A 27001-nucleotide genomic window follows, 5' to 3' on the forward strand; every position below is an offset into this window, starting at 1 on the left:
TATACTGGATTGAATGTGAATGCCGGAATGAATATGTAGGGCAGAAGGGGAAAAACATGCGCACTAGATGAGACGAACATGATAAAGATATTATGGAAGGGGCACCTAAAACAGGCCTATCCGAACATATCATAATGAGCGGACATAGGATTATAAAAAGGGAAGTAATTAGGAAAGAGGAGAATAAATTAAACAGGAACGTTTATGAAGCTGCATTTATATGCACAGGAAAAAGGAATAAGCTTAACAGAGATGATGGTAATCTGGAGGAAGGGTGGATCGGTTTTCTTAAAAAGTGGGATAAAGCTGTAAATACCGACACTAAAATGGGTTTTCATGTCACTCCCGAGGTTGTGAAGGTCGTCGAAGAAGAGAGGGAGTTCACCTTGGAATGGTGACATATACGATCGTAAGAGGGGAACGCTGGAGGGGAAATTTCACCTTCCACGCAGGATAGGAGCGCTCACAGTCCATGTGTTCTACCCAACATTGACGGAAGTCACTAGGGGACTGTAATGGGTCTACGATTTTTATTTGTTTTAGTTGTGGTTTTTATTTTAAACACGGGAAATTTTTAACCAGCGAAGACTTCCATCGGAGTTTTTAAGCTGTCACCGTAAGTTTTTTACCTTTTTTATCCTGAACCTGAATCCTCAACTTACGATTTAACAGTGCGGTACCATGTTTGGCACCTAAAGTTTTTAATTTTTTTATTACCTGATGAAGGAAGTAGTACAGACTTCCGTTATACAGGGTGTTTCTAAAGGTCGTTTACAACGCTTGGGAGGTGATTCCTCACACGAAAACAAGCAAAAAGTCTAAGTTCCATTTTTACGACTGAGGCTTCGTTTCCGAGATAGGAGCCTCGCAAAAGGTGACAAAGTGATCGTCACACCTAACTGGGACGAATACTATCACAGATAGAGAGGCGGTTCCAAGGGAATCATAAAGGAATCGTATGTGCTCAGTCCGGAAGTCACTATGAAAAGTTCACTGCACGCATGCGCAATGGAGTCCTCAAAGGAATTGGGGATTTCCAGCAAGAACAATACATGGAAAGGGTATGTAACGCAGCAAGAAGGACCGTGACAATGAGAAATGCGTTAAAGACAACACATCCCGACCTCAAACATCAAAACATGAGCACCGAACACAAAATCCGAAAAGTTGAGCACGGTTGCATACCCCAGTTACACGCGAGGAATGAACGAATCATGTCATGTGGCATACGAGAGACACATTACTCCACCAGGAGGAGGGAAAGAAAAACACATTATCAGGTGATTGCGACAACGTGTATTTTTACACGCGACAACTACGTAATATCCCCCCCCCCCCACACAAACACAACAAACAACAAATGCTACAATATCTTACGCACAGACAGTCCGTGTCACTGTACACCAACTGAAGATGTCATTTTCACCACACAAAGGGGGTGGGGAGCAATACCAAAAGTGTTCGCACGCGATCATTGTGACGTAAAAGAGACCAGTTTTGGAAGCGCTGCACAGGCAAGTCTGGCTCTCGTAGTCTACGTTTGACCTTCATGACTGCTGTTCCCGCGAGAGGAGCTCGAAGGGTTGGTTCTCTCCGGCAGTCGTTCCAGTCGTGTTGCAGGTGCTGGGATATGATCAGCAGTTCGCTCTAGGTTGTCATACGCATTGAAGAGTACTAGTATGTTGTATTGAAAGAAGTTGACGTGGTGGAGTGGACAAGTCAAGTATCGCAACAATTGGTCTGTGGTGTTCGTACGGTGATACGGCCAATTTGTGCAGTGTGCCAGTGTTAAACAAAAACAATACTTTGCAGTTCCAGCTCCCTATTACACAGATGGCTGCGTATACGACCCAGCAGCTAGCAGACATGCATCTCATGTATGGGGAGGCACGTGGTAATAGCCGCGAGGCAAGGTGTCTTTATGGAGAACGCTTTCCACATAGACCTTTACCGTCTCACACCTTCTTTCAGGTAGTGGACAATCGACTGCGTGAAACAGGATCAGTGTTACCACCGCGGCAAGAAGTTGGAAGACCCCGAAGTGTACGCACACATCAGTTTGCAGAAGATGTGTTAACAGCGGTCGCAGAACATCCTGGAACTAGTACGCGCGTGCTTGCTCGGGCACGAAACACGTCTCATGTGAATGTTTGGCGAGTGTTGTCAGAGGAAGGAATGCACCCTTTTCAACTGCAGAAAGTACAAGAACTGTTACCTCGTGACTTTCGCCCTCGTATGGAGTTTTGCCAATGGTTGTTGCATCATCTGGACACAAACCCTCACTTCGGGGCAAATGTATTGTGGACAGATGAAGCCATTTTCACCAGGATTGATGTCTTCAATAGTAGAAACAGTCATGTATGGGACTTTGACAACCCACATGCACTTTTTGTGGCCCATCACCAGCACAGGTTTTCAGTGAATGTGTTGTGCGGGATAGTACATGATCATTTAATTGGACCATACATTCTCCCTGTTCGCCTGAATGGTCGCACGTATCATGCATTTCTTAGTGACGTTCTGCCTGAACTGTTGGAGACCGTACCTTTGGCACTGCGGCAAGAAATGTGGTACCAACACGATGGTGCACCAGCTCATATCGATTGTAATGTACGACATTTCCTGCATGACGTGTTTCGCAATAGGTTCATTGGTAGGGATGAGCCTGTGCCTTGGCCACCGAGGTCGCCAGATCTCAACCCTCTCGATTTTTTCTTCTGGGGAGAAATGAAAACCCTCGTATACGACACACCTGTCACATCAGCTGAGGACCTCGTTGTCGCATCAACGTCGCCGCCGCGACGGTAGCAGATACATCTGGCTTGTTTGCTCGTATTCGACAATCCTTGAAATGTCGCTGTCATCTCTGCGTAGAAGTGAATGGCAGACATTTTGAAAACCGTCTGTGATTATTGCCCTCGGCAAATCTCAGTGAGAACACTCTTGGTATTGCTCCCCACCCCCTTTGTGTGGTGAAAGTGACATCTTCAGTTGGTGTACAGTGACACGGACTGTCTGTGCGTAAGATATTGTAGCATTTGTTGTTTGTTGTGTTTGTGTGGGGGGGGGGGGGATATTACGTAGTTGTCGCGTGTAAAAATACACGTTGTCGCAATCACCTGATAATGTGTTTTTCTTTCCCTCCTCCTGGTGGAGTAATGTGTCTCTCGTATGCCACATGACATGATTCGTTCATTCCTCGCGTGTAACTGGGGTATGCAACCGTGCTCAACTTTTCGGATTTTATGTTCGGTGCTCATGTTTTGATGTTTGAGGTCGGGATGTGTTGTCTTTAACGCATTTCTCATTGTCACGGTCCTTCTTGCTGCGTTACATACCCTTTCCATGTATTGTTCTTGCTGGAAATCCCCAATTCATTTGAGGACTCCATTGCGCATGCGTGCAGTGAACTTTTCATAGTGACTTCCGGACTGAGCACATACGATTCCTTTATGATTCCCTTGGAACCGCCTCTCTATCTGTTATAGTATTCGTCCAAGTCAGGTGTGACGTTCACTTTGTCACCTTTTGCGAGGCTCCTATCTCGGAAACGAAGCCTCAGTCGTAAAAATGGAACTTAGACTTTTTGCTTGTTTTCGTGTGAGGAATCACCTCCCAAGCGTTGTAAACGACCTTTAGAAACACCCTGTATATTTTTATTTGAATTGATAGTGAGTAAAAGGCACCATTGTAATAGTTTCCAATGCTGATACTGACATTGAATGATACCAGTGGTGTCATCTTAAATTTAGTTACCAAAACTAGTAAAACCTCTAACATTTCCGTATTGCACTTTGAAGAAACAAAACATCATGGGAGTTGTGCAAAAATGTGTAATTTTAAATCATTTTGCACTAACATTGTGTTGCTCAAGTGGATTTTGTAATTCAGTAATTGCTATCTTTTATGAACTTTGAAATTGAAAGCAGAGACTGATGATATTTCGTATTTACACCTGTATAATGCACGCGCATATATAAAGCTCATCCTTGTTTTTGATGGCGTAAAGAAACAAACAATTACATCTCATACACAATTCGCAGTACAATTCAGGTTCAAGAAATGGCCTACTTAGTTGTAAGTTGTAAAGCTGTTGCTAAGTGGACCAAGAGGAGAATATCATCTTGTGTATGCAACAAATTACCAACCCACACCACCTCCCTCTCTTCCTGCACTGTGTTTAGCATCCCAAAGCTTTCACTTCTGCAACCACCTTCTTCATTCTGTAGTAGAAGTGAGATCAAAATTATGTTATGGATTTGAAGCCCTCGGGTAGTTATTTTCTATCATTTCTCACCCGGCAAATACCACTGATACACATCACGTGTGACAGGAGGTGCATACTCGAATTCTACCAGAAGGGCACAGTTTTTCTCAATGTTGCAAAACATTCTGTGAAAAAATATGGGAAATGGCCATTTCACTTTGTTTTTTTTTTCTTTTTTTTAATCATTATTACTAAATAAATCCCTGGTAATTTGTATTTGCACCTGTTGATATATACGTAGGGACGTGAAGTTTTTGTTTTTCACTAAATTTTGGGGTTATTTTTTACTGCAATTCAGTATTATTTTTTTGCGGTTTAAAGCAAATTTCATTGTTATTAATTGAAATCTGTGTTATTTTTACATGCATTTTTATGGTTTCTTCTATGCATAAGAGTTTCACATCACTTTAGTTATTGAAAACTAAGGCAAATTTTAGTTTTAATGACAAAAATAAATAAATCGAAGGCTTAGCTTTGTGAGAAATTACCAAATGTCTTGCATTTGGAAAACTATTTCATCTCATTGGCCACTAAATATAAAGTAAAGAAAAAAAGTAAAGTGCTCCCCTGTGCTTAGCACCACACCATGAAGGCATATAGGGGGTGTGAGGGTAACGCCCCACACTTTCTTGATCCGGTCGTGAGTGGGGGTGATGTGACCAGCATCATGCCCCTGACTGCCTTTACCCCCCAGTGTTTCCCCCAGGTACCCATGTTATTCGATGCTGGGTGGGCACCGGGGCCGCTTCCAACGTTAGAAAAGTTCCCGGATTTGAACCGGCCGGGGATCAGACGTGTTACCGACTGAGCCACCGCGGCCACTAAATATGAAATGTTTATTGAAGGGTGTCACCCAAATCTTTGAACACAATCATATATCAAAACTTTCACTCTCACAAAATACAATTTTCAAAAATTGTTTTCTTAAATTCACTTTTCAGTTTACAATAACATTGATTATTTTCCACGCACAGATGGTGCATAGTAAATATTCACAGTATTCACTCACCACACTTCCTATATAAAAAAATAAACTTCTAAATAGAAGATAGCAGGCTTTTTTTTTCATTCGCTCTAATGGAATGATTGCTTTAACAAAGGCTTCCACAGTTCGAAGTGTGATGTACACCTTGTCTTCTTTCCTTCTTTTAAGCTTTTAGAAGCCTTTGACGACAGAAAGATGCCGGTTTGTTAAACTCACATTAGTTTTGTTCTCGGGCCTCCCCGACATCGTAGAGTTAGTGTTGCCTCCTTGAATCAAGTGGTCCTGGGATCAATACTTGGTGGAGGCACCACAGTGGTTCGGATTCAACAAATGTTGGTCCAGTCCCGATTAGCCTTTATGTGTATAAAGTCGACGTGTAACAGCCTCTCATTTCCATTGCACTTAATCAAGGAATCCTTCCGCTCCCATGCTACTTTGAAATTCAGTGATTACAAAATAATGTAGTTCTATCTGAAGCATAAAATCTTTCAGAAGCAAACTAATGCATTCACTACTGGCTTTGGGATGCTGCGAAGTACACCACAGAAGGAAAAGGAATTGAAAGACACTGCACAAACCATGCAGCTTCAGTGATTCTGACTGACTGAAATTTCCCTAACAATGCCAGAAATTCCCTCTCAGACTTCAAAATACCATTTTGTGTACACACATGCGCTCACATCCCTATGCCCCTCCCCACACAACAGGTGTTTCTCCCTGAAAATTTTCTCGTTCCTGCGAAACTTTCCTTCTGAGAAGATCCCCGCTGTGAATTCTATGTCAGGACGAGGTCAAAGCATTGTTAGTCATTTCTGCACCAAACTGCAATACATGAAGCATGACAAACTCTTTTGAATCGAACTTTCTCTAGCTAGACTAGAAATGGACAAATCTCATAGCTCTTCTGGTAGTTCTTTTTGAACAGAAGAAGTGTTAAGCCCAGTTTATAGTGCATATTTTGCAGCATTTTTCATGTTAACGTGCAGATGCGGTGTTATTCTGAAAAATGGTGTAATTCACATTATTTAGTGATTCTGAAACACCAAAGCCTTGCCTCCTTAACCTACCCAAATACATTTTAAACACTTTATTATGCTTTCCTCAACTTTTTGGTGTTATCGTTAAAACTAAAACTTCACGTACCTATATATACGTGTTATGTGTAGTGACATAATGAGAACATGCGTGGTTTCACTGTGGCTGTCCGAATTATTCTGTGCATAATATGCACCGCAGTTTTTGGGGGCAAAATGTTGGAAAAAAAGTGTGCATTATGCATGAGTAAATATGGTAGTTGCAATTGTTATGAATGTTGTAGGAATATGAGAGATTAATCAGTATTCTGTCAGCATGGTCTGATATATGCATATTGGTTTTTCTGATACGCCTATATGTACTACATTTAGCATATATTTCATAATTTAGTGCAAATTGTGTCAGTTTGTTGTTATGTTTGTAAACATATGATTCATATGCCATTCATGTTCTTCAAGCAACAAGCAATTTTATATTTGGATGTAGAATATTGGCTATTGGTAGTGGTAAATTCTACATCCGTACTTTATCAATATTGGCCATCTGTCCCTAAAATATTCTGAAAAACTTTAAATTGTTTCACTGTTTAAATCGGCATCAGTTCAAAGTGATATCATTTCAGCTTTACTTGTGAACTTAAAATGATAGTGCTATTAGTTAGTTGATTGTAGCAAGCTTTTGTGTATAGTAAAGAAGAATGAACAAAGAGCATGACATATTTGGAATGGCTTTATGTTTGTTGTTTGATCTTAATCATTTACAGAGAACCACAGATACCTCCCATGAAATAGAGACGAAAGTTCTCCTTCCACTTTGCCGAGAGATGCCTCCGTGAGGAGCTAGACAACGCCGAAAACGTGTGAAAATGAACTTCACACCTCTGTACAGCCAGTACCAGTGAAGATAGAAAGGCGGAACAAACGAAGTCAAAAGGAACACCAAAGTCGCCCATCCGAAAAACACTAGGTGGCAGCTGCGCAACGCATGCACATGGGGTTTCACAAAGGAAATAGGAGTGTCCCGCAAGACAAGTGAAGGGAAAGGGTAGCGATCGACAACGGTAGGGACAAAAGAAGCAATGAAGCATGAAGTAACAATTGCACAGCGGGAAACAAACACATGCAGCACCTGGGGAGTCCCCAAACACAGTGGGGAGACACCGCAGCAAGAACAAAGCACGGTTCAACAAAAGAGAAAGAGGACCGGACGGGGAATGGTACCTGTCAAGGAGACAACAAATGCGGGACGAGGGATTCCCCATAGCAGCACCGAGGGGATGTCACACAGAGGTCGTGCGCCAGCAGGACAAACACAGCAACTACGGGCACAGGAGGTTTATTGCCACGCAAAGGTGCACTTACAGATAGGAATAGTACGTAGTACGTAGTCATACCCTGGACTGACGTTGTTACAAAAGTTGCTCAAATTGACGACCACCACATTCAATGCAGGCATTGCAGCGTCGCAGGAAATTCTGGCGAACCCTATCAAAAATCCCTGGCATGGTACACACCTCGGCCGATGCTGCAAGTATCCGCGCTACCAATGTTTCCTTGTCAGGCACCGGGGTCTCGTAGACGAGTGTTTTCACATGGCCCCACAAGAAGAAATCCATTGGTGTGAGGTCAGGAGAACTGGCGGGCCAGGGGACGGGGCCCTCTCTGCCGATCCAGCGCTATGGGTAGGTACGGTGCAAAAGGGTTCGCACTGTGCCATCAAAATGTGCAGTCAAAAGGAACACCAAAGTCGCCCATCCGAAAAACACTAGGCGGCAGCTGCGCAACGCATGCGCATGGGGTTCCACAAAGGAAATAGGAGTGTCCCGCAATACAAGTGAAGGGAAAGGGTAGCGATCGACAACGGTAGGGAGAAAAGAAGCTATGAAGCATGAAGTAACAATTGCACAGCGGGAAACAAACACCATGACAAGCAGTGCAGTTGAGAAAAGTAGTGCGGGGTTGCAGAACCACGGGAGGACGACGTAGGATGTAAAAACACACCGAGAATGCAAGCAAAGTGGTCCGTGATACTCGACAGGCAACAGACGCGTACATGGTTCGGGGCAGAAATGGCAGCGCAAGGGGAGTCCCCAAAACACAGTGGGGAGACACCGCAGCATGAACAAAGCACGGTGCAGCAAAAGAGAAAGAGGACCGGACGGGGAATGGTACCTGCCAAGGAGACAACAAATGCGGGACGAGGGATTCCCCGTAGCAGCACCAAGGGGATGTCACACAGAGGTCGTGTGCCAGCAGGACAAACACAGCAACTACGGGCACAGGAGGTTATTGCTAATGAAAGGTGCACGTACAGATAGGACCACGTACCCCGTACTGATGTTGTAACAAACGTTGTGATGGGGCCCAATCAGCCTCTTAGAAATGAAGCCGGAGGCACATCGCTGGGTGGGAGTGGGCGAAAGGCTGCTGGAGTGTCGTACGGACCCCACCACTCTGTACGGTGGACGACACTAATGGACGAGGTCGGAATGTTTCCATCCCGATCACCAGGTCCACCGTTCCCAGACCTGACGCGGCTGCTTGCTTCCGAGCGCAACCCCAGCCGAACAACTCGAGTCCCTCCTCGGCCGCAGCCTTCCGCTCCGAACCCAAGCGTGGCCTCACACCACCGCAGCCGCACACTGCCGCGTGGGTGTGAGACCGGGCCGAGCAAGGCTGGACAGATAAACTGCGTGGGACATTCGTGTAATGAAGCTACGTGGGGGTATGCACGTCTGTTCAACTGCTGGGTTACCCCACATTGGTGTACATCGGTGGTGGTGTGCTTGACGTACGACAATTGAGTACGTTGTTTCGAAGCCGTTGTGACCAGTGTGTGTTTGTGTGCCACCTGTGCACTGCAGTACAGTATTCCATAATTGGCACTATCCTCACCGTATCATGGAACGCTACACATTTGTAGAACTGAGGGACATGCATTTTGTCTACGGCCTTGCAGATGGCAATGGCCGAGTAGCTGCACGCCTTTATCGCGGACGGTATCCGGAGAGGCGACAACCCGACAGCAGGTTGTTTTCGAACATGCACCGTACCCTTGGTGAATCGGGTGTGTTACGTGCAGGCCATCATGTCGGTCACCCAAGACATGTGCGCACCGCGGCGGTCGAGGAGGACGTACTTGCTCGCGTGGACGACACACCGTCCACCTACACCCGTAGCATTGCACGTGCAATGGGAGTATCACAATCGACAGTGTGGCGTGTCCTTCATGATGATCTGCTGTATCCCTATCATCCACAGCGAGTCCACGCGTTGCAGGCTGGGGATTACCCACGACGTGTGGAATTCTGTCAACGACTGTTGCAGTTTTGTACCGACGATCCCCGTTTTTTGCGCCATGTGCTTTTCACGGACAAGGCAACATTCACCCGTGAGGACATCTTCAATTGCCGAAACAGCCATGTGTGGGATTATGAAAATCCACATGCAGCAGTCGAGGTGCACCATCAGACCCAGTTTGCAGTGAATATCTGGGCAGGTATCATCGATGAACAGATTATCGGTCCATACCTGCTGCCACCACGTTTAAATGGCCGCCTCTATCGCACCTTTCTTGCATCAGTCCTTCCAGAGCTGCTAGAAGATGTACCCCTCAACGTGCGACATCGTATGTGGTTTCAATTGGATGGAGTGCCTGCACATTTTGATGGCACAGTGCGAACCCTTTTGCACCGTACCTACCCATAGCGCTGGATCGGCAGAGAGGGCCCCGTCCCCTGGCCCGCCAGTTCTCCTGACCTCACACCAATGGATTTCTTCTTGTGGGGCCATGTGAAAACACTCGTCTACGAGACCCCGGTGCCTGACAAGGAAACATTGGTAGCGCGGATACTTGCAGCATCGGCCGAGGTGTGTACCATGCCAGGGATTTTTGATAGGGTTCGCCAGAATTTCCTGCGACGCTGCAATGCCTGCATTGAATGTGGTGGTCGTCAATTTGAGCAACTTTTGTAACAACGTCAGTCCAGGGTATGACTACGTACTACGTACTATTCCTATCTGTAAGTGCACCTTTGCGTGGCAATAAACCTCCTGTGCCCGTAGTTGCTGTGTTTGTCCTGCTGGCGCACGACCTCTGTGTGACATCCCCTCGGTGCTGCTATGGGGAATCCCTCGTCCCGCATTTGTTGTCTCCTTGACAGGTACCATTCCCCGTCCGGTCCTCTTTCTCTTTTGTTGAACCGTGCTTTGTTCTTGCTGCGGTGTCTCCCCACTGTGTTTGGGGACTCCCCAGGTGCTGCATGTGTTTGTTTCCCGCTGTGCAATTGTTACTTCATGCTTCATTGCTTCTTTTGTCCCTACCGTTGTCGATTGCTACCCTTTCCCTTCACTTGTCTTGCGGGACACTCCTATTTCCTTTGTGAAACCCCATGTGCATGCGTTGCGCAGCTGCCGCCTAGTGTTTTTCGGATGGGCGACTTTGGTGTTCCTTTTGACTTCGTTTGTTCCGCCTTTCTATCTTCACTGGTACTGGCTGTACAGAGGTGTGAAGTTCATTTTCACACGTTTTCGGCATTGTCTAGCTCCTCACGGAGGCATCTCTCGGCAAAGTGGAAGGTGAACTTTCGTCTCTATTTCATGGGAGGTATCTGTGGTTTTCGTTTGTACTATACCTTTAGAATCACCCTGTATATGCATCAATTTACCCATTTTGTTCTAAAATATTCAACAAGATTACTCTGAAATATTAAAGTAGCAGTCATTTAATCATAAAATTAATGTTCCACACAATACAGGTGTAAAATAAATAAAAATTTAAAATTTTACATAACTTCCAGAATATATAAACTCTGCAAAAATTTTGTGTGTCATTTTTGCAGACCACACCAACTCTGAAAAAGTTTTGATGAATAATTTGGTTTATTGATTTATTTTACTTCACATTCCTGCCACTTTTTAGCTAATCACAAAGATGACGATGAGTGATGATATGGATGAATGGATACTCTCAAAGAACACCAATGCCCAGACCAGGAATCCATGTGAATAAATTCCAATCAATACTTTCTGATACCACTGGTAACGACTGACACCAGTACATTGCCATCAATATCAGCCTTAGTGTCAAAAATATTCCATTATAATAAACGAATCTCGTGCTTGCACTCAAAAAAACAAGAGAGAGAATAGGTGAGAGTAATTGGTCAGTCAGTTATAAATGAAAATGGTTTGTGTTCCTCTGTCAGCCAGGTCTAACAGCTTTTCTGTATTCATTACAATTGCATTTTTTCCTCTAGAAATGAGATTTAATAGAGTTAAATAGGTGTCAAACAAAACTCAACAATGTGATGACCTTGCTATGTAGCAGTAAGAAATGCTTTGATTGTTATTAATACTACATATTAATATTAGTGTCATTAATTTGTGTTTTTTCTATTCAGTTTTGCACTTTAATATACCATACCCATAGTTGATATCATACTGAAATGGGATATTTTATTTATATGAATGTAGCATGTATGCTTTATAAGCCAAACTTTCCAGCATTAGAAGAAACAAAATGTAGGGTCACAGTAGAGATAAACCTAATGACCATTACAACTTATCACTTATTAGTATACTTCAGAATGCTTCTGGAAAAATTAAGCTAGTCAGTATTTGATTAAGTTAACCATAGTAGTACGAGGGTTGCTGAAAAAGTTTCTGCAAACTACCACCAACAGTGGCGCTAGTGTTCCGCTATTATAGAAATCTGAAGAATAGACCTTTTTTATGTTTAAATTATCTTTGATTGTTTGTTTAAGCCTATTCGTTTATTTTTCACAGCAGTTTGAAGTAGTAGTTTAGTGTGAGAAATGGAAATTTCTCGTGAACACTTTCGGGCAATGATTTTTTATGATTTCAAATGTAGTTTTAACACCAAAACAATGCATCGAGCAACTTCATTTGGCTTTGGGGGGTGAAGCATCATCCAATAAGACTGTGCACAATTGGTTTTCCGAATTCCAGCGTGGTCACACATTTCTCAGTGATGAATTTCGTGAAGTCGTCCATCCACGTCTGTTGTTGCCAGTATGTTGATGCTGTGCGTAAAAAGATTGAGAGAGATCGGCATGTGACATTCCGTGAGATTCAGGCATCCTTGAAAGTAATACATACGATTTTGCATGGTCATCTGAACGTACGGAAACTTTCAAGCCGTTGGATCCCACACAACTTGACCGAAGCTCAAAAACAGGCTCGTGTAAATTGGTGTAAAGAAATGCTCAAAAAATTCAACCGAGGTAAGTCAAATTTGGTGTACTACATCGTTACAGGGGACGAAACTTGGATCTATTCATACGAACCTGAAACTAAACAGCAATCCACTGTTTGGGTGTTTCAAAGTGAGCCGAAACCAACAAAAGTTGTTCGTTCAAGGAGTGCTGCCAAGCAAATGATTGCTTGTTTCTTCGGTTATACCAGGCAACAATAGCTTTAGAAGATCGAAAGGACTGTAAATGCTGAGTGGTATACAACAATTTGTTTGCCAGAGGTCATCAATGAATTGCGTAAAACAAACCCAAATCGTAGCATTATTCTTCACCACGACAACGCCAGTTCCCACTCAGCACACCAAACTGTTGATTTTTTGTCCAGTAAAATAGTTGAATTAATGACTCATTGTCCGTACTCACCTAATTTATCACCTAATGACTTCTTTTTGTTCCCACACATGAAAAATAAGATGTATGGTGAGTGATTTGTGTCGCCTGAAGCAGCTGTTGACACATTCCGAACAGCAGTTTCTGAGGTATCAGCTTCAGAGTGGAAAAAATGCTTTCAAAATTGGTTTGAGCATATGCAAAAGTGTATCGATCTTAAGGGTGGATACTTTGAAAAACAATAAAGTTATTCCAAGAATTTCACATGTCTTTTTTTCATATTGATTGCGGAGACTTTTCCAGCAGCCCTCGTAGTTGGGCATGTAAAGAGAAGGGTTAGTGGTTGTGACTTGATGTTGCAACTTAATAACTGTAGATCTGTTATGCAATGCTACGTATTTCTATGTTGATTTGCACCAGATAGATATTACCTTTGAAAGTTAATGTCACAAGACCAAATTCAGCGAATAAATATTCATTGTATTCGAAATACTGAAATTACTTCTTTGTGCTTTTTGTGGAGCTTCGGAATGTACATTGTGAGTGTGGTGTCACTTTCACACAAGACAGTTCGTATCTCACATATGAGGAAGTATAATTTTTTCTGTAATATGTATGTAGTGTGATGTGAAATGTTTGATATCAATAAAGTACCAATATAAAAATTTGCCAATACCAATAACTGATATTCTACCAATCTGATATAAAATTGAACATGTTTCTTGAATGATTAACATCCTTAACTAATCTATGTGACCAGGTGGTGGCATTGGAATGGGTTTTGCTTCAAAACAGAAACTGCATATTTATGTTTCCTTTACAAACCTGGCTATATGAAGTATATGTTTTTCTTCATAAAAATAGAACGAAAATAGCAGAAATTATGCATTAAATGACAGGCTATTTATGGATACATCAGATCGAGTACATAATGGTACTTATATCGGTCAGTACAGATTAATGTGCCTTCATCCTTGTAGGCAGGGGTAGAAAAATACAGGGCACTTGGTCCCCATGACACCTGCAAATTTGCACCTGTCACCTGGATTTTCAAATACAGTTCTAAACTAAATATGTATGTTAAAATATTTCGAGTTCTTATGAAAATTTCCATTACTTTTTTTTAAAATAACTACTACAGTATGTGTGTATTAATGTTTAGTGTTTTTATCTATCACGTTTCATTAAATCAGAAAATAAACATTCCATTATATTTTTCCACTGTTGCTAGCTGAATTTTAAAATTGCAGAGATATATTAGAATATATTACATAGTTATTCATGCTGTTACCGGTTGAGTCGTCTTTAGGAAGGTCACTCTGTTACAAGAATTACTTACTTTTTGTCCAATCTTATATTAATTAAATGTTTTAAGATCACATTTCAAAATGTGTAGCTTTATCCTAGTTGGATAAGATAGTCCCTATTTAAAAAGAAAAACACTGGTTCCTGAGAAAAATGGGTTGGTGCCTGAATAATTTTTAGTTTTGCCTACCCCTGGTTGTAGGTTTCTCAGGTAAGGTTTATTTACTCATGGCATAGTCTTGAGAGTAAAATATGTGTGTGATGATCTTCTTGTTGTGTGCTAGTTTACAATCCTTGCAAGCTCTTGTTAATGTTCTTTTAGATATGAACAATTGGAGAAGAATCACAGGAACGTGATGTTCTGTGTTCTCCTCTTGTACATGTATGAATGCGTTTGTTGGCCTAAGAAATGAAGGTAATAATTGAGTTAGAATTTTGTATTTGTTGTTTTGCAGACTGTTGTAAATACTGATGTCAGCACACAGAGAGGCGAACCTTTGGATTTAACACATTGCAATGCAGAAATTGATGCTGAATCTATAAATGATGGTCGTAATGACCAGTTGTGTAGCAAAGTTGATTATTATAGCCCTTTTCAAGCTAAAGTTAATGAAAGTACAATAGTTTCGGTTAGTGAAGAAAATTCTGTGAGGCCAGAACCCCCCACAAGTACAGGAGACAAGGGTGATGGGTGGAAAAGCTGTGCTATTTGTTTAGAAGAAATGGACAGAGATTTGCGACAACATACTTCTTGCGATTGTATCTTATGTGAAAGTTGCATTGAGGTATGTATGGTTGTAATCTGTGGAAATTGTCTAGGTATGTGTACACTAAGACACTTAAGAAAACGATACACCAGGATAGACAAAAATTGCCTTTTTGTTTCAAGTTTCAGTTGTGATTTTCGCATGTTGTGAGTGTTAGTTTGAGATGTGTTTTTCACTAGAGCTAGATTTTTATATATGTGAGAGTGAGTGTGTGAATGTTTCAACATTATCATCTCTAATGAATGCATTTTTTTTAGTTAAAATACAATATACATATATGTGTGTGTGCGTTGTGTTGTAGTTTCCCTTCAAAATATAAATGCTTAGTAATTTAATCATAATTTAATATAATTTAAATTACAGTGAATCACTTCATTAACAATGGCACAGCAATCTGCTTAAAAAAGTTGAAATGGGTGCTGATATTATGTTTTATTAACAAAACTTGATAAAGACCTAATCTATTCATAATTATATTTTTTGTGCTTGAATATTCAAATTGTGACAGGTGAGTAATACATACAATTAAGAAATTCTCCTGTTTAAATGGTTCTTATCATGCCTGATTCAGCTATTATCCCCTATTTTAATTCCTTCCATTTATTATCCGAGACAATAGGTGATCAATTATCATTTTAATGGAATATATGTGAATACCAATGTGTTGTTATAAATTTGCCATAAAATTTATCAACTTCTATGTAGGAACGTCCAGTTTGATAACATGTATTTATATTTAGAGACTGTTAAAGTTGCAATATAAAATGAATTGCACAATGTGTGCAATACCTTTAACTTGAAAATATTAAATTAATTGTAAAGCGGCTGTCACTATGTCACCTCGTTGTCTCCTGTATGTAGCCTAAAGCGTATATTTTACAAGGTTGTGACCTCACTTATATTAAGGGTGAAATTATTTCAGAATTGCTTTTATAAGGAAAAAAGTTTCCTTCAGCTGCAAGTTCATGTTGAAATTGTAGACAAGAGTGTTAGGCTGTGATGTAACTACATTACTTTCACAGTTGAAATATTTGCCATGTGCATACTCTTCGAAGTTAATATGTAAGTAGTTCAAGTGGTGTAACTCCATTTTTCATGCAAATGGAGTTCCATAAGTGAGAATTATCTAACTTTCAGAATACTGAATAAAATAACATCTAAATTTACAAGTTTGTTCCTCTTGTGCACCTTTTCCTCAAATCCATCCTCAATGGAGTTACGTCACTTGTACTCTCAACCCTCCATATATTATCCTTGTATGAGAGGTCTTATTTTTTTTCATAAACAAGACTGTACAACAGTAAACACGTATTCAAAATCCATGCTGTGCAGGATTGTTCTTAGGTTGACAAGAGTAACAAAAGGTGAAATTGCGCTATAACCTAGTTCTGTGTTAATGTCGATGAGTTTTAAACCACAGCTAATGTTGTTAAGATGAACAAGAACGTAAAGAAGTTTTGTACTTACAAGTGAGTCACCTGACATGCTGTCCAATATTTGGACCCTTTTCTGGATCCTCCTTCAGAAGGCCCAGGATTAAAGCAGAAGGATTGAGGAAATGAACCGTAATGATGGAGACTTATGGTTATAGTTGATCGAAATGTTTAAAAAAGTATGTTCCCAACTCAGCTGTAAAGACATTACCAGACAACTTCCATATGTTGGGGCAAAGAGGGGAGTGCAGGAACAAGAATAACCGGCTCTTTGTTGCTCAGGTATTCATGTTCATCTTTCAGAGCAGGATAATACAGACATAGTTCTCTCTCTTCCTGAAGTTTCAACCCTGCATTTTACCATTTTTCAGCAGTTTTTAACCACTTTAAAGTTTTAATTCTTGTACTCCCTGAAGATGGATCTAAAATGTTGGACTTAGGCTGTGAAGCAAACCACTTGTAAGTACAAAAGTTCTTTACGTTTTCATAAAAATATTTTCAGTGATTATGCAAACATTCAAGAAATTGCTAATTAATGGTGTTAAGGTAAAAAAAAATACCTTTCCATTCTGAGTTATGTTTATTATGCAATGAGGATATACATTAAAAATTGGGCAACCAACAGTTACACAATTTATGTCTACTGAAATGCCATATGATGCCCTGCTGCAACAAATATACCAAGTTGGCACCAGAAATGCTGTCGCAAGGTTTTGAGTGAAATAACAAAAGATGCTTTAAGATATTGTAATATCTCTTGGATATGCGTTGCACAGATATATTGTGTACACATAGCACTAATCATTGTTCAAAATGACCACCTTTGGCCTGCACACATCCCCTCAGTCTCTGTGGCCCTTGATCAATTACATTATGCACTGTATTGAAGGAAATCTGCAACTGCCTTCACAAGAGAGTGCTTCAGATAGGTAATATTGGGATGTGTCTTCTTACAAACTGTGTCTTTTAATCACAGACCGCAGTCTGTAGTCCAGAAGGTTGAGGTCTGTACTGCCAGATGGCCATCAGAAGGTGAAAGTTGCCACATTTAACTCCAGCCACTGCTGGGTGCAGAATCTTGCTGAAAGCTCCACGTGTGACCATGAAAGAGATTGTTGCTGAGATTCTTGAGCATTGTCTCCAGGACTGTCTCCTGGTTCACCCAATGGCAAAAGAAATTGCAGACGAATTGTCCTCCCCATTTTCAATCAGTCTTGCTTCCCACAATGGGATGGTCATTAATTGAAATAAAAAAGTCAATAAGCAATGGATAATATCTGCTTCGCATCATGGTAATTCCATATTTAAAAACACAGGAAGTAGAATAAATAAGAATGAAAATAGCGATGAACAATTTGCCCACTGTTATCTTTGCTGTTGACTCAGGTTGATGTTTTACCCCTTTCTCAGAGAAATTTATCTCTGTGCCATCATAACTCATGGTTGAAGCAGGACACTTGGAGCCTTCACTCTAGCTACTTGTGAACTTGTGGCATACACCGTGTTATTTTGCAAGTTGAAAGCCTCCTAAGCATTTTTTTTCATCAGTGAACAGAATTATTATGTGCCCATTTTCTTCATAACACTCCAGTAGACACATTGCATTAACACATTCGTAAGCTTTCAGTCCTAGGTTGCTTTTCGTAACACAGAAGCCATGGAATGTTCAGATGATGGGCCATCACTGATTGTTTCAGTACACTATTTATACGCATACAGGCTGTCCCCGATTTCACCAGTTGCACAGTCCTTCCAGTGCATGTCTCTCCCTGTCTATACCTGCCATTCACTTTTCCAGTGCCACTAAAAGGCTAAATAGTATGATACGCAAACCCCTTGGAGATTCGACGGTTCTGGACGGTGTTGCAAATTTCGCCCACTGACTTATCTACCATGGAGTGCTATAACAGTCACACGGTTTTTATAATCTTCCCATTCCATCATGGAAGCTAAACACGAATGTTCTCTCACTTCTGTAGCTCAACTAGCAATGACTTGCATGTTCATTCTGATAGGGGGAAGTTGACTTTGAACACCAGGTGTGGAGCAACCTTCCAAAGTTGTGACTTTATGATACGGCTGGGTGTTATAATCAAGCAGAAGATAACAATTTTAAAGAAATCTTGTATGCATAAAAGTGAGATAAGCAATTCGGAAGACATCCTAGGATACCTTATTCAACTGCAGGGTAATATAGGGGAAGAGGTCCTCCGAGGGATCAAAAGGTGATCATTTTCAGCTTTTTTGCACAAATGTGAAGAATAGTAGGTATGATATTGAACTTTGTGGTGTTATACAAGAGGCCTATGCGTAGTTCAAGGTAGAAGAATATTAGGCCAGTCAACAAGGGATGTTTTTGGGGTCCAATAGGAAAAAAATTTGGAGAAAGCTGGAACAAATTTTATTATCTTCATAAAAGGGTTCTTAGCAACATACTAATTTTGCACCCCTCTACCACCCCAGATTTGGCCACAAAAATGGCACCCAAAATCAGTTTTTTGCAAATATCTCGCTTGGAAAGCATTTTACAGCAAAAGAGACTATGACAGAAATTAATCTACAAAAAATATTCTCTGCATTTTCGCTCTAGGAAACACCATTATGGCGCTAGAGAATAGAGTATTTTCACCTTTTTACGTGCTCCATTGTGAAAGAACGAAACTCAAGAAAATGCTTTTGCATGGTAACTTGAGGCCTTATTTCTTATTAAAATGCCTATTATAAATGTTCTAAGGACTCTTCTTGAAAATGTATTCTCAAGGTCCCGGGTTCGATCTCTGGCCGGTTCAAATCTGGGAACTTTTCTAACGTTGGAAGCGGCCCCGGCACCCGGTGGTCAGGGGCATGATGCTGATCACATCACCCCCACTCATGACCAGATCAAGAAAGTGTGGGGCGTTACCCCCACACCCCCTATACGCCTTCATGGCATGGTGCTAAGCACAGGGGAACACTTTACCTTTTACCTTTACCAAGTGGTAATATATGTATATTAATTAAAACATAATTTTGTAATATTTAATATAAAACAAATGAACATAATGTCTGTATTTCTGCTACTGTTAGAAACCAAAACATCGCTTGTCTTCTACCAGTAAGAATTCTTGTAAGTGAATGTGAGCTTGCAGATCGAAGCGAAAGCGACAGGCCACAATCTACACAGAAATTTCAAAGCTAAGTGATGACAAGGCCCCCTTTAGTCTAAAGGAAAACATTCACCGTATATGCGTGCACAACTGACGAGGTGGTACAAAGCACAGTATTGAGAACAAGGCCCAATTGGAGTGACACGTGCAGCTTGCAGTGTCGCGTCAGTTCGAAAAGTTGCATTTATTTCTTAAGATTGGTTTCCAAGAGACATGTGCTGCTTCCATCTGAAAGCTCCATTCTTCTTCTATACTTTGTCTCAGGAATCTCTGGAGCGAGCGAAAGAAAACAAGGGTCTGCACAAGTAGTAACTCGAGAAGACAGTAACTCGACCAATGAACACGTGAAAGGGAACATAATTGCATGGTGGAGGGAAAACGACTGCAGCTACTAACAGCTTACAGGAGTGTGCACTACAGCTACAAGTCCCTTTGCTGGACAGGGTATAATGCAAAGAATCTCTGCTGGTGCAGTTTCTTTGTTGTGATACTTTCAGAGAGTGGTACAAAGAGGATCATTAAGAGAAGGCTTCTTGGTTGTCCACATCCCTACTTCATCAGCTATAACTGGTATGGGGCAAGTTTGTACTTAAAGTTTTCTCTGAATTGGTCTTGTGATTTTTAAAATAATTTATTAAATAAAACTCTGGATCAACTGGATACAACACATCTGATTTTCACTTCAGAAGTGACTGCTTCAGTGATTAACTCTCTTATTTTGTTCAAATTTGACATTTGCCAAATTTTTACCAACGATACTCAACATTAAGACATTCCAACATTATAAGCATCAGAAGGATTTGTTTTCTTAATCCCTGTTGCTTCCGTAATCATTGACTTTATGCCATCAAAATAAGGAATGGTGGGTGAGATGAGAATCACTGACAAAAGATTGATTGAGTGTAAGTCCACGTTATGCACAGTAAGGCAAATCAGGACTGAACCTACTGTTTAAAGTGGGATCCGAACCAATACGTGCCTCCACCAGGTATCGAACCTGAGACCCCTTGATTACAAGGAGACGACACTATCACTGCGCCATCGGGGAGGCCTCTGACAAAAGAAGTGAAAGTCTTGCTTATCCCTTGATATACGAGACTTTCGTGCATCGACAAGTTGCTCATCTATTTTATCTGGAAACTAATGAGCATGCCAAAAATCCACTTAGCATTGAGTGGGGTCACTGCTCTGCCATCCCCCACAACTCTTAATGGAGCGCATCACTGCTCAGTCGTTGTATCCGACTGATCATTTTATTATGGTTTGAATTGTTTTAAGTCCAGTTGATGTACAGTAAGGTGAATCGGGACTGGACCTACAGTTTAAAGTGGGATCCGAACCACTGTGCAATGTGTCTCCAACAGGTATCGAACCTGGGACCCGTTGATTACAATGGTGTTTTATTGTGACGCAACCTTTTTGGACAAAGTCAACATGCTCCTTTGGAGTTATCTTCTCTTTGAGACCAAACATATTATCTCCTGCACACAGCTAACATAAAGAACTGCATGCAATGATAAAAACAAGTGAACTCATAAATGACATTCTGTAAGATAGAACAAATGCAATAAGTACAGTTTTATAGAAGATAAATACTACAGAACATCATGGAAAATATGTTTCGTGAGTTCCGCACTTGCAAAACTGGGCGTGAAAAAAAACGTAAACTTTCTCGCTCAGCTAGCATGCAAACGGCGCATCCTAGAAGAAAAATGCACAGAACATTTTTTGTAGAGAATTTTATGTACATTATTTTTGTCATAACTTCTTTTGCTATAAACTGCTTTCCAAGCGAGATATTTGCAAGAAACTGATTTTGGGCGCCATTTTTCCAAGATGGCGGCCAAACCCATGGTGGTAGAGGGGTGCAAAATTAGTATGTTGTTCAGAACCCATTTATGAAAATAGTAAAATTTGTTCCAGCTTTCCCTGATTTTTCCTTATTGACTGGCTTATATGAGCTAGACACATTTTACAAAATATTCATGTGGGTAAATTTATTGAATGAATATATGAAAGTGAGAGATTAATAACTTTGGTTGTTTTTCTTACATGTGAATAAACTGTGTGTGTTACCAGCTCATGGATCATATGCTAAGAGACTCGATACCCTAGGAAAAGGGCAGACATTGGAAAAAGATTATTTGTTCTATTAAGGGAGATAAGGGAACAACCAATTGACTATAATGTTAAAAATGAAAACTTGCTTTGTACATTTATCTTAATTTCTTAAGAAGTTCATATCCAAGTAAACATGATGTAGGTTTTTTTGGTCTATTAAAACTTTGTTACTAATACCAAACTATATTCCTCATTGAAATTGTTTGAAATTAGACCTATCAAACAAGATGACACTCAAATCCTTTTCTCATTTAAAATTTTTGAGGTCCCATGCATCACTCGTTTGGGGTGGGGGGGGGGGGGGGAAGAAAAAAAAGTACCATCCCAGAGTTCATTCATGCTCATGTTCAAAGTTTGCGTAGTATTTGTATATTCTTAGCTTGTTACACACTTGTTACATACTGTGTGAAACCAACACTTTTTAGGTGTTTGTTCAAAAATAGTGACCCATATCAATAAATATTTCCTATAAAAGTTGTCATATTACCAAGGAACCACTAAAGTATGAGACACATCTTTCAACTTGGATGCATATATTTTCATGCAATGTCATTCAAAATTTGAACACACTATTATCATTTCCAACAATATTAGCAAGTTATGATTTATCCTGTTCCAGTATACCCTGTCAGCCCCTGCTTCTAACACCCATGCTCACATTACAGTAGACTTTGGTGGTCATTGACTGACAACCTCCCTGTTGAACCATGCTGGGTACTAATGGGTGCTGGAAAGCTTTCTCTTGAGATGGACGAGTTGAGCTGGTACGAGACAACAGCACATTTTTCAATGTATCTTTTCTAGGAAAAATAAGTTATCCTCTGTCCCTTGCACAGTGGTCTTGCAACTGTCCCCAGTGGGCATTTTGCTGCAATTGTTAATATAAGACTATATTCACCATTTTATTAGAATTCCAACATTAACCAGTAACAAAACAAAATAATGAATTTTCTTCGTTCGTTTTGATTGTGCAAAGAAATTGCAAAATGTGGATGAGTTTATCTATAAAAATTTCCAAAACACACTGTTTGTAGCACATAGTGGTGGAAAAGAGTAACTGATTTTTTTGTTATTTATACTCCATCCTGCACAGCCATACACTAATTCTGTATTATAACTCCATTAAGCCTTGTTTCCATGATTATGAAAAACTGTGAATATGGAGGACAGAATCAAGAAAATATGCATGAAAGAATGTGAAAAAGAAGGCAAAATAAATAGCCTATGGAAACAGCTGGAAAAGAATGGCTATGAGAAGCAGGATAGACTGGACATAAACAGAAGAAGTAAGAAAACGGGCAGGGGAGAATTGGAAGAGAAAGAAAAAGAGGAGAGAAGGTTTGGGGAAGACCACAGAAAAGATATGCAAAGTGCTTAGGAAAGCAGGAATTAAAACTTACAGGAAGGGAGGAAGAAGCATCTTAGGAATAGCGAGGAATGCTAACAAGAAAAAGGAAAACAGAGAAGAGGAAGAAGAAGGGATTATCTACGAAGTAAAATGTAAAGAATGTCAGAGTGTGTACATAGGAGAAACGAAAAAAAGGCTGAAAGACAGGTTGAAACAACATAGGGATGATGTACGACTTAAGAGAGAGAGAAATGCAATATTTAAACACACGAGAGAAACAGGACATGACATAGAGTGGGATGAGGCTAAGCTGATAGGAAGGGAGAAGAGAATGCTAGTGAGAAAATGGAAGGAAGCCAAGGAAATAGAGAAGAAAGGCGAAGAAGACACAATGAACTGGAATGGGGGACTGAAGTTAAACAAAGAATGGAAGAAGATGTTGGAAAGAGTGGAAAGGACAAGAGAAAAAGAGGAGAGGAGAAGGAAGAAAAATGAAGGGAAAAGAGCGTGAGATTAAAAAGTCCAACCACATTCTATATGGAAGTGTTTAGCCTTTTAGGTGAAAGTAAAGTTGGAAAGTGAAAGTCATCTGCTAGAAAGTTCCAAACAACTTTCTAAATAGTCTGGAGGGAGTAATGTTTGTGTATATATATATTACCCTTCTTGTTGTATCTGGTTACTTTTGTACTTGATACAGAGTCTGAAGAAGACCTTGCTAGAAGGTTGAAACGTTACGTTAGTTTATGTTTTTTAATAAAATAAATTACTGCCTTGGTCAGCATGTTTAGTTTTTACTAATTCTGTATCCTTTATGGTGAGAATCAGATTATTGTGACGGATTTTGTTCTGCTAGCCCGAGATTCCATGTATCCAGATTTTGGACATGTTAAAAGTTTATACAGGGTGTCCCAGAAATAGGTGGCATAACTTCAGGAGCATGTTCCTTAAATGTAAAATGAAAAAAGTTTATATGAATATAGGTCCGGAAATGTTTGGTTTCGGAGTTATAGGCTGTCATAACAGGTGCTCAATGGAATTTGTCTATCTTCCACATGTGGTTTCCTGTAACACAACCAGCTATTTGATGAGTGGTACATGCTGAGTGGGCCTTGTTGAGACCATGTACACCAATCAGGAATGAGCAGATATGCACTCCATGTATGGTTTGGCAGATGGCAATGCTGTAGAGGCCCGTCGTTTGTACGACGAAAAGTACCCACACCGAAGATGGCCAGGAAAGTTAGGAGATGTAGCACATTGTTGTAAAAACCATTGGCAGAACACGACATGCGCAGGGTAATCTGCTGATGATATAATGCCTGTACACGTTGCAGATGGTAGGGATACAACTGTTGTTCTCCAGATAGTGGAATGAGGAATATCCACTTGCATTGTTAACCTTCGTGTGCTGATTTCAGGAGTTGCAGTCACAATATCCAGAATCTCCTTTTCTTGCACAGGAGTCTTAGATCGAGGTTGTCCTCTTTCAACAACATGAGGTGCAAAATTGCCAAATTCACACAGGCGGCGATGGATACTCTCAAATGTTTTTCTATGTGGGCATGTTCGGTGTGGGTACCTTTCATGGTACAAACGACGGGCCTCTACAGCATTGCCATCTGCCAAACCATACATGAAGTGCATATCTGCTCGTTCCTGATTGGTGTACATGGTCTCAACAAGGCCCACTCAGCATGTACCACTCATCAAATAGCTGGTTGTGTTATAGGAAACCACCTGTGGAAGATAGACAAATTCCAGTGAGCATATGTTATGACAGCCTATAACTCGGAAACCAAACAGTTCCGGACCTATATTCATATAAACTTTTTCATTGTTTACATTTAAGGAACATGCTCCTGAAGTTATGCCACCTATTTCTGGGACACCCTGTATACAGGTAGCACTTGCACATCAACAGATCAATCTTTTCCGACAACATCAGTTCTTCTTTCACACTGAAATGGTTATACTCCAAATATCCTCGCTTCTCTCCTCCTTAACCCCTGTACAAGGTATCTGTGATTTCTTCCCAGCTTGGTGCCATTAAGTGGTCAACTTTCAATGAAGTTCTAGTCCCAGCCTGGAAATAGGCATTCTTTGTGAGTGTCCTTTCACTAATTTCATGTAATCATTACTAGACCTTGAATTTTAGGTTTTAAACCTATTTTTTTGCTTTACAGGTATGTAAGAAATAAGTTATGTCAGCGTTTCTTTAAAAAAACCAACAACTGATAAAGTTTTATAGTGCCTAAAAAAATATTTTGCTTGTTAGAACCTATTTTAGATTTATGCGAGTAAATCAAGCCTTTGTTTTAGGTTTTTATATATTTTTAAAGGTTTTACAGTATTTTTATGTCGCACAGAGGCATTTGCTTTGTTTGGTGATGAAAAAATTCAATGACGAACATGTTGGAAACGTACATTCTATCAATTTCCCTTCCTCCAAGTCCATGGTGGTTTATCAAAGCTCAAATGTCTGGTGCCACTGTTGCCTGTACAAACTTCTGATCTGCATGGTCCTGCTAACTTTTGCGTCACTTTGGTGCTTTGTGGCATTCACGCCTTACAAATTAACATTTCAGCCTTGAAGTTTGCACCACTGACTATGCTTATGTTGAAAGATTATTTTTAGCATCTAAAATGATCCTCACAGAGAAAATTGCAGAGTTTGACTGTGGATAACATGAAAAACGATTGTTGCCTAACTATACGGTGGAGGGGATTTTTATAGCAAATGTCCAATGGTAAGTTCTGCCATCGCTGTAGGGTTAGGCAACACACATAACGTTATGCAACATAGTGCGTATTTCAGGATATAGGTGTCCCATTTTCATTGCCGGTGACCATACCTAATCAGTATTTTTCAGGAATTTTGAACTGTTTAAAATTTTTTTTTAACCTACTTCAGGATTTTTCGAGCCTAACTTAAGAGTTTTAGGACCTATTTTAGGGATTTTTAGAGCCTATTTTAGGAACCTAAACGCACACTTTTTAGAACCTAAAAATCCGAGGTCTAATCATTACTCATCCTCATCATTGCAATTTGCCAAAAGTGGCAGAAAGCAATGCAAATTTTTTTTTCTGCGAAAAATGCAGGCTCGACCAGGATTCGAACCTGGGTCTCTGGCATACCGTGCCATTTCTCTAACCACTGAGCTACCGAGTCGGCCTGGCCTCGCCTGATTTTTCACTATCGCTGTTTTACCTGCTTGGAATCATCTCTGCCAGTGCTACTGCAATGGGATCTGCTGCCTTTGAAACACAGTAGACTTCGACATTGCCTGGTTCCTCCCAGCATAGACATGTTAATTATTGTAGATTAGGCACACACAGGTTTTTTTTTTAAGTAGTTCATCTCCTGTGTGTGCCTAATCTACAAGAAAACTGGTGTCTTCCAAATTGGCCATATTGGTTTCATGTCTAGAAGCATGTTTTGGAACTTTCACTTTAGTGCAATATCTCTGTTGCAGCAAGAAACCAGTAAGACAGTAGAAAAAACATTCACATTGGTTACCATTTTTTAAATATAGTCATTTCCTCATTGCATCACAAACTAAGTTAAAATTATATATATATAGCAAATTTAGTACCTTCCCACCTTACAAGAATTAATTGAGGTTTAAAATCTGTTAACCCTACTTCTTTCCTGATATTAGAAACATAACTCTTTCAAGTTACTTTTACATTTAGTTTCTGCTGAAAATTTTCTTGCAATCAAATTGCACACAAGCAATTATCATTAATTGTAATAAAGTAAATAATATATGAAGACTTCCGTGATTTTATTTGTTTCTCATACGTAAGACCTCAACAAATAAAAATGATGGAATTATGAGTCAACTTTGCATGAATGATTTTCATTCAAAAATTCATTCCTATGCTGGCCATGTTATTGCATGTGGTGACATGAATTGCACTTTTCGTGTTTCTTTGTCTTCAATTATATCACATTCCAAATGAATGCAGAAAACCACTCAAAACACAAAA

At 40.3% G+C, this 27001-nt stretch overlaps 1 protein-coding gene across 3 annotated transcripts in view; it reads left to right on the plus strand.

Annotated features, from left to right (window-relative positions):
* LOC145982037 (uncharacterized) overlaps positions 1-27001 on the plus strand; it is a 97283-nt gene that overhangs the window by 54506 nt on the left and 15776 nt on the right. For 2 of the 3 annotated variants that reach the window (XM_083115611.1, XM_083115609.1), the window contains exon 10: positions 14652-14981. The exons of the other annotated variant lie outside the window; for it this stretch is intronic. In XM_083115611.1, coding sequence (XP_082971737.1) covers positions 14652-14981 — 330 coding nt within the window. The remainder of the gene's footprint in view (positions 1-14651; positions 14982-27001) is intronic. 3 annotated transcript variants of the gene reach the window in all.

Source organism: Lepisma saccharinum, chromosome 30, assembly GCF_977018435.1.
Source record: "Lepisma saccharinum chromosome 30, izLepSacc3.1, whole genome shotgun sequence".
In the NCBI taxonomy this organism is placed as follows: Eukaryota; Metazoa; Arthropoda; class Insecta; order Zygentoma; family Lepismatidae; genus Lepisma; species Lepisma saccharinum.